We start from the raw sequence: 16,699 nt of genomic DNA, 5'->3' as shown, positions 1-16,699 counted from the left end.
ACTGACAAAACTATTTTGAGCAAGGGATATTTTTAAACACACACACCAGGTTTTGAACAACTTCTGACATGGATATTTCTAAACACCTGGTTTTTGACATGCAGGAAAAATTTTGCCTTTGTGCTCAGGCAAAGTTGAAAAGAACTGTTTACAGCTGCACTCTTAAAATTAATAAATGCACAGTTGAGTTTACCTTCGTCAAGTTACCAAACACGAATAAGTCACATCTGCCAAATATTTTTCATTGCAAATTCGCCAAAAAGCTAATTCAGAATAAGCCAATTAAATTAACTAACCAAGCATCAATGAAGCACACCCCCTACTGGTAACCTACCTTCAAGTCGAAACAATGTATGCGTTGGTGGACATTTTCTCAGCACTTTTAAAGAAAACTCATCTCATAGACCAAGCAGATTTACAAGTTTAAATTTGGAATTGGAGAGATGATTCATAAGAAGTTTGTTGTAAAGGAAAGACCCAGACGAGGAGATGGGAGAAGTGTGGAGAACAAAAAAGTGGAAACCTTCATACAAACAAGTGAAAACAGTTGCATCTGCAGAGTAAACATACATGTTTTATGTGTATGTATCTAGTGCTCTACCAGAACAAGATAAAGATTTGTAATGGCAAACAAACCATTTTTTTCCTGTAATCTGAACACAATCAAATGGACTATATTTGTTATTATGTGGTCGCATGTTATTGTGGCAGCATGTTATTATGTGGCTTTGGCATAACACAGGACTTGGACCTATTAAGGAAAAAAAAAAAATTGGAGAAATTCCTTTACAGTTCTATGATCCAAGACAAAATGTATGAGGTTATGAACACCATTGAACAGACATTGATAAGCCATGAAACTTACGTTTAGTTCCCACCATACGTGACTTGTTCGTGTTGGGTCCAATTTTGTGTGTTGCCTGTGGGAGGGTAAGGGGTTGGTGGGATGGCAAGAGAGTAAAGAAAATATATTTAAAACCATCAGTTTTTTGAACAGGTGCAACAATGCAGTCAAAAGTTTGTGGTGGGTGTGAAGGTGGGAGGAGAATGATTCAGGTAGTGTTTTCACCAGACTCATACTAAATCATGGTAAAAATGGAGAGAAAATTTACCAGGTTACAATGAATAGGATATTTTTTGTGATGGCATAACGTGGTTAGTTTTATCACACACCTTGCTAAATGGATGTGGTCATGCAACAGAAGTAAGATTTAGGATGAATAAACCAGTAATGGCACAGGTTTTGCTGTTTAAATTATAATGTTGAGGAATGGTTAAAACAAAACTACAGTGCATTTCTAATTAGAACCAAAAGGTCAGTTCAAAAAGTGGCCAAAAACTGGTTATGAAATGTCACTCTGTGGGTGTAAATCGTCTTACTGCATGTGCAATGAAAGAATTTTTTATATCCAACTTATTCACTAGTGCTAGCACTCAAAATCGAAAATGCTCACACAGTTTAAGCTAAAGGTCCGATGGTGTTTTTGCAAAACAAGTACACTGGCCGGGCTTGCTCGCAAACTTAAAATCAGCCGGCGGAACCTGACCAAGTTAGACGCTAAAGTTAAAATTGCAATTCCTCAAAAAAAATATCTTCATTAAAATGCGTTATTAAAACAGTAAGTCAAAAAGGAGATGTTTAAGATTGACTGAAGTTTGAACCTTTTTCTGGGGAAAGAGGGAGGAAGGGGTTCAAAGAGAGATTTGTCCAAGTCTCCCTCTATTTTGTCCTTCAACCATGCTGTTGGTGTTTCCCCTCTCTCTACTGTTCATTTTGTTCTGTTGCATCCTGATCTGCTCAGTGTTTCTAGCTCTTCCATGAGCTGTACTCTGTATACAAAAAATTAAAAACAAACAATACAAATAAGGTGATTACCCTCCCATAATAATAAAACTGAAATGCACATCCACTACAAATAAATTGCAAATCGTTTTCAAAATTCAATGACTAAAGTATTGATGTGGTAGCCTGGGATTCATTGGGTGGGAGAGGGATGTTGGGTCATTGAAATGTGGCTGGTGGGATGAATAGGGGAGGGACCTTTGCGCTCCCCCCAATGCAGTATTGTGGAATACCCCCCCTACCCCCACTCCAAAAAAGAAGGAATGTGCAGTGGGTCCTTGGATTGATAAAAGCTTTCAATAAAAGCAGTCTTTGACAGCGCAGTTTCATACCTAAAGTCTTTATCAACAAGAAAAACCACCCAATACAAGTATAACACAAGCCCAGGGTGAGTTTGAAACAGCTGAAGAATAACATAATAAGAGGGGCAACACAACAAAAATTATGCACTTTTGGATGTGATGACTGTGATGCGGCAGAGAAGCAAGCAGAGTCATATTCGGATGTGGGAGATGCCACGCATGGACGATTGCGTTTCTCAGGCAAAACCTCATCTGCGCTGTCGTCGGTCTCCTCGCTGCTCTCACGGCTTGACTTTTGTGACGAATTTCTCTGCAACTGATGCAGTATGAGGGGTGGGAGGAATGGAGAGGAGGAAAGCATGCGATGATTGATGACAGGAAATTGTTTTCATTCGATTGTGCCAATGTCAAATACAGCCGACCAAGATCGCATTATGGAACAAGAATGAGCTTATGTCTACAAGGGTCAGTTACACAAGGAAACATTGACTTATCACACGTTACAATGTCAAGCATGGAAGCAAACAGAGATAATTTGGCCCATAAAGCCACCCAATTTACTTATCAAATACTTCATAGACATTTTAAAGTCAGCAAGCAAATTGCAGAAGTAGAGCCAAAAGGTGTTTCATCTTTCCAAAGCTATATAAAATGATTGTTTACTAAGACATGATTGCACATGGAAGAGCCCTTGAAGGCCGACTCACTTTACAATGTAAAGTGATAAAAACATGACTCCTATTCATCAAGCAGATATCATCTATGTATATGGTGGTGGCAGCATTGTACATTTAGCGCATGATTCAGGACAAGGTCGTGAAGAAATAAGCGTACTGTCACATGAATTACTGACATTAGTAGCCAATGGAGAAATCAGGGAATTTAACCCAGAATCACAAGTCATATACTCAAACTGGAACAAAAATAAACGGAACAGTGGGGAATGATTTGCTCGTAAAGGGTGCTTGTCCACCATGCTCATCTGCTTCTTACCGTGACCAATGCTCGCTTCCTTCCGATTCCCTTTTTCTTTGATGTGTGCTTCTCTTCTTCAGACTCAGACTCAGTGTCAGCACGGTGAACAAACACCGTACGAGTGGCTTTTGGAGTAGTTTTTGGAGTCGCTTTTGGAGTCGCTTTTGGAGCCGCTTTTGGAGCCGCTTTTGGAGCCGCTTTTGGAGCCGCTTTTGGAGTTGGAGTTGCTGCTGGTACTGCTGCGACAGGGTTCTTAACACGTGCCAACGCTGGAGATTTGACTGGAACACTGCGAGGAGAGACCACCGGCTCGCTTCGAGGAGCTGCCCTTTGTGTTTGAACTGGCGGTCGAAGTGAGCTAATGCCATTACGCGTTGAAGGAGAACTTTTCAATGCCTTGCTTGTTTGTTCAGCCAGAACATGACCAATGGGAGCCTTTGCAGTTCGGTGTTCGCTTGGACCATTAGCCAGCGAAGGTCCTGCTGTGGAGGTTGAGAAAGGAGCTTGCTTTACCATCCCAGATGTGGCTTCAGCCTCACACCATTCTGACTGCATAATGCTCCCAGCACCAATATCGATAGGCAAGCGGCGAAGGTCAGCACTGGATCTTATTGGATTCGTTTTCTGCGAGCAAATACAGAGGAGAAAACTAAGTCACCACATTTATGGAAAGTGAAGTAAGCCAAAGATGACAGTGTGATACAATTTTACAGAAAACAAGCAACAACATTTCAGGTTTTCAAGAATTATTGTGGAAGTCCAGTCAACACCTGCAGGCTGTCCAGCTTCTCCTGCCTTCGATAAATTTCATTTTGCAGCTCCTCCTGCCGCTGATCCAAGCTCTTTGTCTCCTTAAGCAGGACACCCAGAGCAACATTCGGCTTTTGTTCAGGGCAGCTACACCTGCAAAAGGTTTACACATCAAATCATCTCTCTCAAATCCGTTTCGAACAAAGCACATGGATGTGACTTTGCTAAGAAATAGGTCCAAAGGTGCACACCAATCTCAAGGTCAGCACGGCATCATGGAAAGATTTGCAGGCATACTGTTGAGCTGGCAACAGAAAAATTATCCCTTATCCATTGTACCAAAGGATGAGGCACCAGGACTGGGGACACAATGAACTGCGAACAGTCATCTTTACTGACCTGTTCTGCTCTGGGTTTGGATTCATGTGACAGCTCCAGGTGTCCGGGTACTCCTTAGATACGGCATCTGTCATAAAGGGGAGCACTCGCCATTTCAGGCACAAGTCTGTGGGCATAAAGAAAGGAAAAATAATTCACAAACATTTATGAAATCCAAGCATGCCATTTCACTGGAAAAACCAACCATAGTCACCGATTGTGCAAATTCATTAAAAGCATGTCATATTAAATAACTGCAGAACTGAGCACAATGTCAATTTATCTACTTTGCCATCCTCACCAATGGAGTCCCCAAAAGCATAAATTCGACCAGTGGATCCAGTATTGCAGTTTGTTCATCTAATGCAAGTGCTCTTCAAAAGATCTCTCACCACATTGAATGACCGTCGGTACCTCCATGGCTCGACGGCGTCTGAAGCGGAGATCAGAAGATGGCGGTTGACTCCAACTTGCCGTCAGGTAGCCAAACTCATCCCAAAACTTCACAATGCCCTTCTCCGCTGTATGATTACAATAAGCAAAAGGTAAAGGGAAAAGGATGGAGGGGGTGGGAGGAGGTATGGGTGAAATAAATGATTTTGGTCCAAATCCTGACTGCATGACGAAAACGCCACTGAAGATCTTTTCTTGCACAAACGGCAATGTCTTCACATTTACACCAGCATCTTGGACATAACCCACAATTAAGGTCTAAAAAAAAAAAACACGTGGTTAAATTATACAGAAATGTTATAGTTTGGCCAACTTTTCCAAACCGTGCACGTGTGTACAAGTCCAGATCGAAAGCATTGCAACAGAACTCAGACCACACGTGCTTTAAGGTCTAACAGTGCCCACCCCTGGGGCATGAACCAGGGGTCAAGTCCCAAAAATATCGTGACACATTTCATGCATCTCCCAATATTAATTGCATATACAAACATTCATTAAAAAAATTTTAATGTGCCCGTAATTGCATTTTTGGGAATTTTACATTTTCACCATGCCCAAAGACCCATTTATTTTGCGCCCACAGGCTCATCGTTGGACTTGGTATTCTAACGCTGGTGGTGTGACAAAGGAGATTGACCATGTGCTAGTTGATGGTCACTGGAGGAAGATCCAGAACTAGAGGGTCGACTGGAGTGCTCAGTTCCTCAATGTCAGGTCAGGCCAGATTAGATCTGTGACTTGCTACAGGTACCATGTAAACCTGCTCTAACCTGTTTCATGGTCTGGTTGTCAACGACTAAACCATCTCCCCCACCAGGTTTCCTGGTGAGGAGGGTGTATGGATATGGACACCCAGCAAGATTAAACACAAAACCTGTCATAGGGTGGAGGAGCTCCTTGTGAGCCAATGGCCATCCATATCTAGTGCCCAACTGTGTCTGCGGACATCTTCCTGCATTTGGTTTGTTACCTTTTCAGGAAGTTGGTGGCAGGATTGCACTCCGTTCACCGTAAAGCACTTCATTCCAGAAAATCCACAAATGCAAAGCAAACTGAAAACCCACTCTGTGGAAGTACCTTCAGTGCTGCTGCCCTTCGCAGGGCAATTCACCAAATGACGGGATTGGGGCAAAGTCTTCGGGACCCCAATTCCTTCATGAAATGAGGTAACCCTGGTCAACGAGCGTATTATGAGACGAAGGATTCGTCACTCCTTGGGTGGCATTTCCCTGGACTCTGTATATGCTTCGACTGAGGCAAGTGATCTCACCGGGAAGGATGCATTCTATGCCACGCTCAAGAGTCTGTGGTTTATCATTGCCACAGGTGAGATACTCTTCTCGTCTTGGGGGATGTCAATGTATCGACTGGCACCGATAGGGATGGATATGTTGGTCCCAATGGGTCTGGAACTGTGAACCAGAATAGCACCAAGTTCCTTGACTTTGCAAGAAGTCATGGACTTAGGAAGGACCCAGAACTTCAGGGTCTACCAGAGTGCTCAGTTCCTCAACACCGACACAGGGTTGTTGTAGCAACTCTGAAGTTTCAGCTTCAATCCGGGACAATGGTACCATCCCAGCCAAGGCTGGATGCTGGCATGCTCAAGGATGAGAGGGAAGCTGAGGAGTTTGCAAACAGGCTGAGTAGGGATTTGGGGAGGGGGTCTGGGTGCTTTGGTAGATCCTGAAGAGTTGAGGAGTGCCTTAAAGACCATCATCCTTGATGTTGCCGGTGGGTATCTTGGAACTCACCGTAGGGCGAAGAATAATTTTGTCTCTCAAGGGACACTGGATACCATTGACCAGAATAGCAGGGTCAGGCTTTTGCAGGGAGTTGAAGCGTAAAACTGTATGTGCGCCAAGGGTTGACAAGGAGGCCGATGTGCAAGGAATCTGTGAGGGGGTAGAGCATCACCTGTGGTCAAGTGATTCTCATCGCTGCTTCCAGGGGAAGTTGCACATTGTGTTCCGCCAAACCTATTCCTTGGTGTACTGCAGTCAGAGCGGAGGTTGGTGGGCTCTTGACAGAGGAGTTCGAAGTGAAAGCCCGCTGGGCCGGTTACTTTGAGCGGCTGCATCAGGCTGACCCACCAGCGGTTGAGTTGAATGTCAGGGGTGTTACTATCCCTATTGCTGACCCTCCAACTGTGATCCACCTTCGTTTGTGGAAACACAGGCTGCGGGTGAACTGGTTGAAATGGGGTAAAGCTCCTGGGATCTGTGGCATCCATGCTGAACTTCTCAAGGCTGGTGGAAATGCTATGGTCCTGTCGTTGCAAGCATTTCTATGCTCTGCCTGGAACACATGCATCATTCCAACTGACTGGAAGAGGGTCCTTGTTGTCTCTCTCTGGAAAAGGAAGGGTGATCACCAGGACTGCCACAACGTCCGAGAGGTGATGCTGCTCTCAATGCCGGGCAAGGTCTTTATTTGAATAATTAATGATAGGGTTCGCCACCATCTGCTTGAGCACCAGCGCCCAGAGCAGTCAGGTTTTACACCAAAGAGGTCAACGACTGACCGTATCCTTGCTCTTCGGGTCCTCACCGAACACAGACGAGAGTTTCGGCAGGGGCTGCTTGCAGCCCATGTTGATCTTTGCAAAGTGTTTGATTCAGTGAATCAGGATGCCCTCTGGAAGATTATTGGTCTTCGTGGGGTGCCACCAAAACTGATCAATCTAATGTCTGAACGATACTCTGGTACTGAGAGTGTTGTGAGATGTGGAGATACCATCTCTGACTTGTTTCCAGTTGCTACTAGAGTTTGTCAGGGGTATGTTCTGGCCCCCACACTTTTTACAGCAGTTGTATGGACTGGATTCTGGGGAGGATGTCGGAGAGATCAAGCTGTGGTGCATCGTTTGAGAATATCAATGACCTTGATTTCGCAGATGATGCAATCATCATTGCGGAGACTTTGGATATCCTTTTGTGGGCCTTTGAGATGCTGATTGAGGAGTTGGAGCCGCTGGGATAATGGGTTTCCTGGGTCAAAACGAAGATCCAGGCTTTCAATGACATCTTGGATGCTGCTATCTTGTCTGTACCTGTTTGTAGTGAGGATGTTGAGGTCGTGGAGAGATTCACTGACCTTGGCAGTGATAGTCATATCTCCATGGCTGTGAGCCAGAGGTCAATCGATGTCTGGCCTATCGGTGACAGGTCTGGACAGGTCCGGCCTGACGCGTCGTGGAATCACTGGATCATGGAGTGTGGTGCTGCCAGTACCTGTGCAGGAGTCTGAACGTTGCAAGGGCGAGTGTACGAGGTGCAGTGGGACGCAAGAAGCACGCGCGCCAGCATCAACTCCGCTTTATCGCGCGACCAGAAGTACACTCCTGTCACCCCTAGCGGGCGAGGCATGATATACGAAAACCCAATCATGTGACACAGCACACTCCTCCCCTCGTAAAATGACCCGTCACACGATGAACGGACAATCACAACATGACCATCTGAAACCCATCAACACTCATAATCCTCCAAGTACCGCGGCCGCACCCTGACCCGCCTCGGACGGGCAGCGCCGCCAGACAGTCCAGGCTCAGACGCCTCCCGGCTCGGTCGAGGTGACACCCTCGCCGGACTCGCACTTTCCGCAACACCAGCCACCCCCGACTGCCCAGCCTGCCCGACGTCCCCGGGTAGGACGGCATCAGGCGAAGACCCCCTTGGCGTCGGCCCAACCAGCCCCGGCGATACTACCGGTGGGGGTCCCGCATCGTTCGGCCCGGGGAGGTGTGGGGGGGGACGCTGAACAGCGATCATGCATTTGGTCCACGTGCCGCTTCCACACATCCCCACCATCAGTCCGCACCATGCAATTCGCCGGCCCCAGCACCACAGAGACCACCGCCGGCACCCATTTGGAACCGTGGAAATAATCGCGCACCATTACCCGTTGCCCCACCTCGAAGCTGCGCAGCCACGTCGGACGCGACATCGCCCCACTCCCCGACCCTCCAGGTCGCAGCAAATCCAGCCTGGACCGCAATGCCCGTCCATAGAGACGAATGGCAGGCGAATCACCCATGACAGGATGAACTGCGTTCCTGTAATGGAGCAAAAAGACATCGACCACCGTCTGCACAGGTGCAACACCCCCCCCTGCGCAAAGCCCGCTTCAACATCTTGACAAACGACTCAGCTTGGCCATTCGTCTCAGGATGATACGGTGCGGACCTTAGATGTCGAATACCATTCTGGCGCATAAACTCATCAAATACACCTGCGATGAACTGCGGACCATTATCAGAGACCAGGATCTCCGGCAACCCTTTATTAGCAAAGATCGTCCGCAGTTTCTCTACTGTAATGTTTGCTGATGTATGCTGCATCACTACAACCTCCGGCCATTTAGAGAATGCATCGATCACAATCAAAAACATTTTGCCATTAACCGGTCCCGCAAAATCTACATGGACCCTCTGCCAAGCTCGGTCTGGCACAGGCCAGAGACCCGAAGCCCGACGCGGGTTATCAGCATCTGTCTGGCACGTGGCGCAACGCTTAACCAACTGCTCAATGTCTTTGTCCAACCCCGGCCACCACAACAGGCTACGAGCAAGACTCTTGGTCTTCACGATGCCAAGGTGACTGACATGCAGTTCTTCCAAACACCGCTGCCTGAACCTCGGTGGAATCACTGTCCTCATTCCCCACATTACGCACCGTTGGACCAACGACAGCTCCGATGCGCGTGACGTGAAAGGTTGAAATGCCGGTGTCGAAGGCAGATCGCTCCAATTCCCCGTAGAAATCGCCTGGACGACACGGGCAAGCACCGGATCATGAGCCGATTCCACTGCGACCTGCCTGGCCGTGACCGGCCCGCTTTGGACCTGGCCCAGCGCGAACACATCGACCCGGTCGGCCAACTCAGACGCAGCTGGAACCTCTGCACACGGCAAGCGTGAGAGCCCGTCGCAGTTAGCATGCTTCTCGGTGCTTCGGAACTGAATATCATAATCGTAAGCACCCAGAAACAGACACCACCGCTGTATTCGCGCGGCTGCTACCACCGGCACCCCGCGTTCGGGTCTCAGGATGAATTGAAGCGGTTTGTGATCCGTCTGCAAAGTGAAATGCCGCCCCAGCAGGTATTGATGAAACCTCCGCACACCCCAGACAAGGCTGAGTACCTCACGCTCAATCTGGGCATATCCGCGCTCTGCTGTGGACAGGGTCCGGGATGCAAAACAAACAGGCCGCTCGGAACCATCGTCCATCCTGTGGGAGAGCACTGCCCCGATGCCATATGCAGAGCTGTCGCATGCCAATAGGAGCGGACGCGCAGGCTCGTAGTGCACGAGGACCGTATCCTCTGTGAGCAGCCGCTTGACGCGGTCGAACGACGCCTGGTGTGCAGGCCCCCAAGCCCAGTGCTCGTCCTTCCTGAGCAACCGCGTCAACGGCGCAAGTTGTGAGCTGAGCCCGCGCACGAACCTTTGGTAATACTGGGCCATACCAATGAACGAGCGCAGCTGCGTCTTGTCGCGAGGCGGTGGCATGTGCTGAATCGCCTCCACCTTCCGAGGACCTTTCAACAGCCCCTCCGGCATGATGATGTGCCCGAGGTATTCCAAGCGCTGCTTGAAGAACGCGCACTTGCCCCTGTTCAAGCACAGGCCGCACGCTTCTAGCTTTGTCAGCACTTGGGCAATGTTTGCAAGATGCTCGTCCGCAGTCTTCCCCGCAATGAGCACATCGTCCAGGTAGGTCTGAGCGGGCAGGCCAATGCAAACCTGATCCATGGCTTTCTGCCACAAAGCTGGGGCCGAAGCAATCCCAAAACAGAGTCGGGTATATCGATAGAGTCCTTGACACGTGTTGATTGTCAAAAGTTCGCTACTCCCGGGATCCATCGGCAGGTGAAAATAGGCATCACGCAGGTCTAGCTTCGTGAAGTATTGACTCCCCGCCAATCGCGCATATATTTCATCGATTGACGGCAGTGGATATTGCTCCACGCTGAGCCCCGGGTTAACCGTGGATTTGAAGTCCCCGCACAATCGGACGTCTCCATTCCGTTTCAGCACCGTGACCACCGGGGTGGCCCAATCCGAGCACGACACCCGTTCGATCACTCCACAGGCCTCCAGCCTATCCAGTTCACCCTTGACCTTGTCCCGCAAGGCATACGGCACCGGACGCGGTTTACAAAACCGAGGAACCACCCCCTCCTTCAAGAAGAGTTTTGCCTCCATGCCCTTGAGTTTCCCAAGGTCGTCGCTAAACAACCCTTGATGTCTTTGAAGAATCTCCTCCAACTGATCCTCCCACTGGCTCGGCACGGGTTGCACAAGGTGAACTGCGGCCCAGTCTAGCCTGATGCGGGCCATCCAATCTCGGCCGAGGAGAGACGGTGCCCTCCCCCGCACGACGTACACCCGAAGCGTGGCGACCTGGCCTTGATACCGCACAGACACGTCTGCCATCCCGACTGGCGTTATGTTCTCGCGGGTGTACGTGAACAGCGTGAGGTTTGACCTGATAAGCTTCAAGCCGTTGAGTCTACGCGCGGTCTGTTCGCCGATGAGCGACACCGCTGCTCCCGTATTGACCTGGACCGTGATCGGCGTTTTGTTAACTTCGACTTCCACTGTCATCGGGCGCGCCGTCGCCGGGCCAATTGAAAACAGGTCCATCAACGGCCGCTGGTTCCACCCCGAGTCGCCTCGCACATCGCCGTCCATGACCTTAACGGTGGCCGGCGCCCCACGGCACACACGCGCCAAATGACCCACCTTGTGACAATTCAAACACACGTTGCCTTTACACGGGCATGCACGGCGCAGGTGTCGACCTCCACATCCCAAGCATGTCCGCGGGGTCACCCCTCCGCACGCGCGGCCGCGCGGCAACTTCCGACCCGCATCGAAGGTCGTGCGCGCGTCCCGGGGTGCCCGCGACCCCGCGTGGCCAGTGATGGCTCGAACATCCCCGCGAGCCTGCTCGACCGCTGTAGCCTTGCTGACCGCCGAGTCGAATGTAATGGCTTCACCCTTCAGCCGTAAAACCGCTGAAACCATCTTCGCATCTCGTAAACCAGCAATAAAACGATCTCTGAGCCGAGCTGGCCGCTCCCCCGCCGTGAACTTGCAGGCCACGGAAGAACGCTTAATCCACGCCACAAAATCAGCGACGCGTTCCTCTGCCCCTTTCGAGAGGCGATCGAACAGGAATCGAGCGAGCTGTAATGACTTCTCCGGCGCCATGTGTGCCTTCATCTTCTGCACAATGTCCCGAAACGACAGCTCGTCATCCCGGGGCCTGTTTGGTGCCACTAAATCACCCAGTAGCCGATAATGCTCCGGCGAAAGCGAAGCGAGCAAGATCGACTTCTGTTTGCTCTCGTCGACCACATCATTCGCGTGGAAATAGCATTCCAATTGCTCCGAAAACAATTCGAAGTCGTCTCCGTCGAAAACGGGCACATGTCCGTTTTCAACCATCCTCGTCAGCCAACTAGAGTGTACGAGGTGCAGTGGGACGCAAGAAGCACGCGCGCCAGCATCAACTCCGCTTTATTGCGCGACCAGAAGTACACTCCTGCCACCCCTAGCGGGTGAGGCATGATATACGAAAACCCAATCACGTGACACAGCACAGATAAAAGTCCAATTCTTCAGGTCCTCGGTGCTTCCAATCTTGATCTATGGATATGAGACTTGGACTCTGATCAGGGATCGGAGATGGAGATTTAATTCCTTTGGTACCAGATCTCTTCGGAAAATCCTTGGCTATAGCTGGTCAGACTTTGTGTCCAATGAGCGGTTGCTGAGAGAGAGAGACTCAAATAAGATTTGTTACCTGCATATTTTGTGGGCATCAGCTGCGGCGAGATGGACATGTGGTTCATTTTCCTGATGCTGATCCTGCTCACGAGATTCACTCAGCGAGGGAGCCTCGTTTGTGGAGGAGGCCAATGGGCCAACCACGTGCGTCGTGATTGCAGCAGGTTGATCAGCATCTCAAGGAGATGGGGATGGGCCAGGCATCTGCCTGGGGGATGGTCAGATGGAGGCCCCTGGAGTACTGGTGGAAATTGGACGCAGCAACGCACTGCTCCGGCGCATGCTCCCACACCTGACCTGAGACCCATAGGGTAGGTAAAAATGGTACTGCTCTTGCACCGACTTGCATTGTGGTGATCATAACTAGCAAGTTTGGTGAATTTCTGCATAACCTTTTAGGAAGAGATAGCCAGAGACAGATGGACAGACGTAGCTGATTACAATATCTAAACAAAAAAGCATGCGGATAAAAAAAACAACAAAAAAAAAAAAACAACTGATATTTATCGTGTAAAAGTCGCCGTTGCGAATGGTTAAAAGCATTACACATTCAATGTTACACATTTGGGCATTCAAGATTTTGAAAAGGTGAATGCGAACCCACAGCACCATTGTGGATCTAACTAACAGCGTGGTGAACAAATGTTTATTTGGACAAATGGTTTTGTTGGGTGGGTCATTTATCACAAGAGGAGAAAAATTTATTTTTCAATCATAATTAAGATATGAATAAGAAGTTGACGTTAGCAGAGCACATAAGTCGACCTTGCAGCACAAAACGAGCACATACCAATGCCCACATCCTTCCAATACTGGGCAAGATGGTCTCCCATTGCTCGAAGAAGCAGCCGATACTCCTTGCTGTCAGCAAAGTCTTGCTTGTTGTGTGTCGGCTCGAGGATCATGTACGGTACATCGACTACGCCAACAACACCTCCACAGGCACTGTAACAGAACAAGGTAATCAAATAAAGGTATTAAATATGTTCGATTTTATTATGTTAATTTTTTTTTTGTTACTGTAGTATTTATTTGTCTCTTTTTTTAAAATTGTTTTCATTCATTTATCAAATGTCATTCTGTCACTTCTGTTTTTTTTTTAATTATCATTTTGTCTTACCCCTCTATTTTCACGCTTCTTCCAATCCCAGTCACCCAGACTTTTAACGCTTGAAGCCTGACCATCCCTGTCAAAATCAGTTGTTCTCACCTACACGTGCTTAATGAGCCTGCTCAAACACAACACCTTTGATTCACTTTACCATATAGGAACCCCAGCTGCTCTCCCAACTCTATATTGCTCAGACAAAGAGTTAATGCCCAAAACGTCACCTTCTCCTGCCTCCCAAGGCAGTTAGCACACCTCAATCAGCATTACGGATGATTTCACCTGTCCACTAATGCAGATTGACACTAGCCTTCATGAGTAAGACTAGTTCTTCATTCATTTCCTTGCACAAGATGTCAACAGGGCATTACTGTAGACTACCGTCCAGAGGGTAGTGTGCAATGGTCACATTAAACACCAGTCAACAATATTGTTAAGACTCAATCCCTTCATCAGCAGGATGAAAGAGTTGACCCAAAGATTAACCAAAGGCCCTCCATGCATGCTACAAAAAAAACAAAGAATGCAAGACAAAAAAGGCAGTGGAAATCACAAATCATTACTTTCAAAAAAGAATCCTGACAAACTGTGGCAAAGGATTAAAAAAAAAGGGGGACAAAAATAATAACAAAGACAAGAGAAATAAAATAACAAAGCAGTAATGCGAGAAAGGGAAAAAGAGAAAAAGAGAGAGAAAAAGAGAGAGAGAAAAAGAGAGAGAGAAAAAGAGATAGAGAAAAAAGAGATAGAGAAAAAGAGAGAGAGAAAAAGAGAGAGAAAAAAAGAGATAGAGAAAAAGAGAGAGAGAGAAAAAGAGAGAGAAAAAGAGAGAGAAAAAGAGAGGGAAAAAAAGAGAGAGAAATAGAGAGAGAGAAAAGAGAGAGAAAGAGAGACAGAGAGAAAGGTATTTCAAAATCCTTGCATATCATTAGCATCGTGAGTGGATTAACCAATCACATGGAAGTATGAATTCCAATTCAAAAATTTATCAAAATCATATCATCCTGGCATCCAACGAACGTCTGCAGTTGTGAAGTTTGAAAAAAATTGAGAGAGGATGCTCAACTCACGTTCCTCCATCCAACTGTGGCCCAGCTTTCTCATACATCTTGATAAGTCGACTGCTGTTGTAGACAAACATGCCGTCGTGGTAGCGGTGATCAATATTCACACCAAACACAAAAGTAAGTTCCTTGGGCTCCTTGAGGTTCCTGTAGCAAGGAAATGGAATTGCTTGCAGCAGCTCAAACATTTTCATTGCATTTAAAAAAGGAACTAGAATGGCACACAGTAGAGCACATCCCTCCACCAGGCTGAACAGTTTACGTTTTGTATCCCACCGATAGGCCGGATCTGGATCCAGAATCAAACCATAATCAAATTGGCTTGTTATCCTCACCTAATCCACTAGTTCTGCTATAACTCGTGCACAACTTTTTGGAAAATCATGCTGTACAGTAATACCCTGCAATACGCTGTTTCTCAACACACTTGTCTCCGTTTTACGCTCCTTATACAATATGAGTCAACCTCCCTAATCCACTCGCTGGGTTCAGACATATACCAATGCGTTCCATACTTGTGTTTCACAAAAACCGGTCGAGACGTGCTCCAGCCCATGACACTTCGTGTAAGAGCTTTAGTTAGAGTTAACTTTTAAAGGTTAAACAAACAAACAAAAAAATAAACCAATGTCACCCGCAGGGTGACCCGTATCTTGCCAAAAGGTGACCACGTGTGACTTCTTTAAGGTCACACTGAGGTGAACAGAGCTGCTATCCACCAGGAGCGACTCCTTGAGGAATATCTACCTACGAGAGATTCCGATGAGGATCGTTCTACAGTAACCATGAAAAATATGCGTTTGCCTCATAACGTCACCAAATGACGTCATAATGTCTCAAGGTTGACATATCTAGAAAGCACTCATCGAGGTGTTCAATTTGAGGTACTACACGATATGGTTCCTAAAAGTTGAAAATTTGACCTTGGGGTCAAATATGTTTGACCTTTGGTGCTAACCATGAAGGTCAAGGCCAATCGCCACCAAAAATTAATCAGCTGAGCGCCAGACCATGAACTATATTCCCATGAAGTTTGAAGACGATCCGATCAAAATTACTCAAAAAATAAGGGTTTCGTCGACTCCCCTGATTTGCGACAAAGTGACCTTGACCTTTGACATTCAAAATTTTATGCGCTGAAAGGGACCTCCTATAGGCCTCTGATATGCGAAGTTACAAAAATTTCCAATGATAAGTGTGCTCTGCAGAGTGATTTATACGTGATTACAGACCAAAGAAAAAAAACAAAAACATATGAAGGTCAAGGCCAATCGCCACCAAAAATTAATCAGCTGAGCGCCAGACCATGAACTATATTCCCATGAAGTTTGAAGACGATCCGATCAAAATTACTCAAAAAATAAGGGTTTCGTCGACTCCCCTGATTTGCGCCAAAGTGACCTTGACCTTTGACCTTGACATTCAAAATTTTGTGCACTGAAAGGGACCTCTATAGGCCTCTGATATGCGAAGTTACAAAAATTTCCGATGAAAACTGTGCTCTGCAGAATTTTTTATGCGTCGATTACAGACAAACAAACAAAAAAAAAAAAAACCACACTTTTTATATTAAATGAATGTAATGCGAGCAAATCCATATTTCACAAAATCCAAATCACAACCAGCACAACAGTTCACCTAAATTTACATTCCACTCTATTAGCTCTGCTCCAGGTATTCCATTTAACCTTATGTTAGTGCACAGTGGAGATTTGCATACATAATACAGTACAGCATGTACTGCATAAACCCTGAAAAAGATTCCCTTGGATCGTATTTTTAATTTTAACAAATAAATATTCAGGTAAACACAACAGAGATGAGGAATGTGATGTGTGTACAGTTTACTCAACGAGATGACATTACTTTTTGTTAGGTTAGGTATGGGAGCATGCGCTGGAGCAGCATGTTGCTGTGTCCACTTTGTCGGTATTCCAGGGGTCTCCCTCTGACCATCCCCCAGGCAGATACTTGGCCCATCCCCATCTCTTTGAGACACCGATCAACCTGCTGCAACGAGGCACG

At 47.2% G+C, this 16,699-nt stretch overlaps 1 protein-coding gene across 4 annotated transcripts in view; it reads right to left on the bottom strand.

The window, feature by feature from the left end:
- The window catches only part of MORC2 (MORC family CW-type zinc finger 2), a 143,163-nt gene that overhangs the window by 25,230 nt on the left and 101,234 nt on the right, over positions 1-16,699 (bottom strand). For all 4 annotated transcript variants that reach the window (XM_085879346.1, XM_085879347.1, XM_085879348.1 and 1 more), the window contains 8 exons: positions 14,681-14,821; positions 13,293-13,447; positions 4,641-4,769; positions 4,270-4,375; positions 3,891-4,023; positions 3,139-3,744; positions 2,294-2,461; positions 866-920 (listed from right to left, as the gene is read on the bottom strand). In XM_085879346.1, the coding sequence (XP_085735472.1) occupies positions 866-920; positions 2,294-2,461; positions 3,139-3,744; positions 3,891-4,023; positions 4,270-4,375; positions 4,641-4,769; positions 13,293-13,447; positions 14,681-14,821 (1,493 nt within the window). The remainder of the gene's footprint in view (positions 1-865; positions 921-2,293; positions 2,462-3,138; positions 3,745-3,890; positions 4,024-4,269; positions 4,376-4,640; positions 4,770-13,292; positions 13,448-14,680; positions 14,822-16,699) is intronic.

Source organism: Eptatretus burgeri, chromosome 4 (assembly GCF_056783735.1).
Source record: "Eptatretus burgeri isolate ZD-2024b chromosome 4, Ebu_testis_v1, whole genome shotgun sequence".
NCBI lineage: Eukaryota > Metazoa > Chordata > Myxini > Myxiniformes > Myxinidae > Eptatretus > Eptatretus burgeri.
This window is presented reverse-complemented; position numbering and strand designations above follow the sequence as displayed.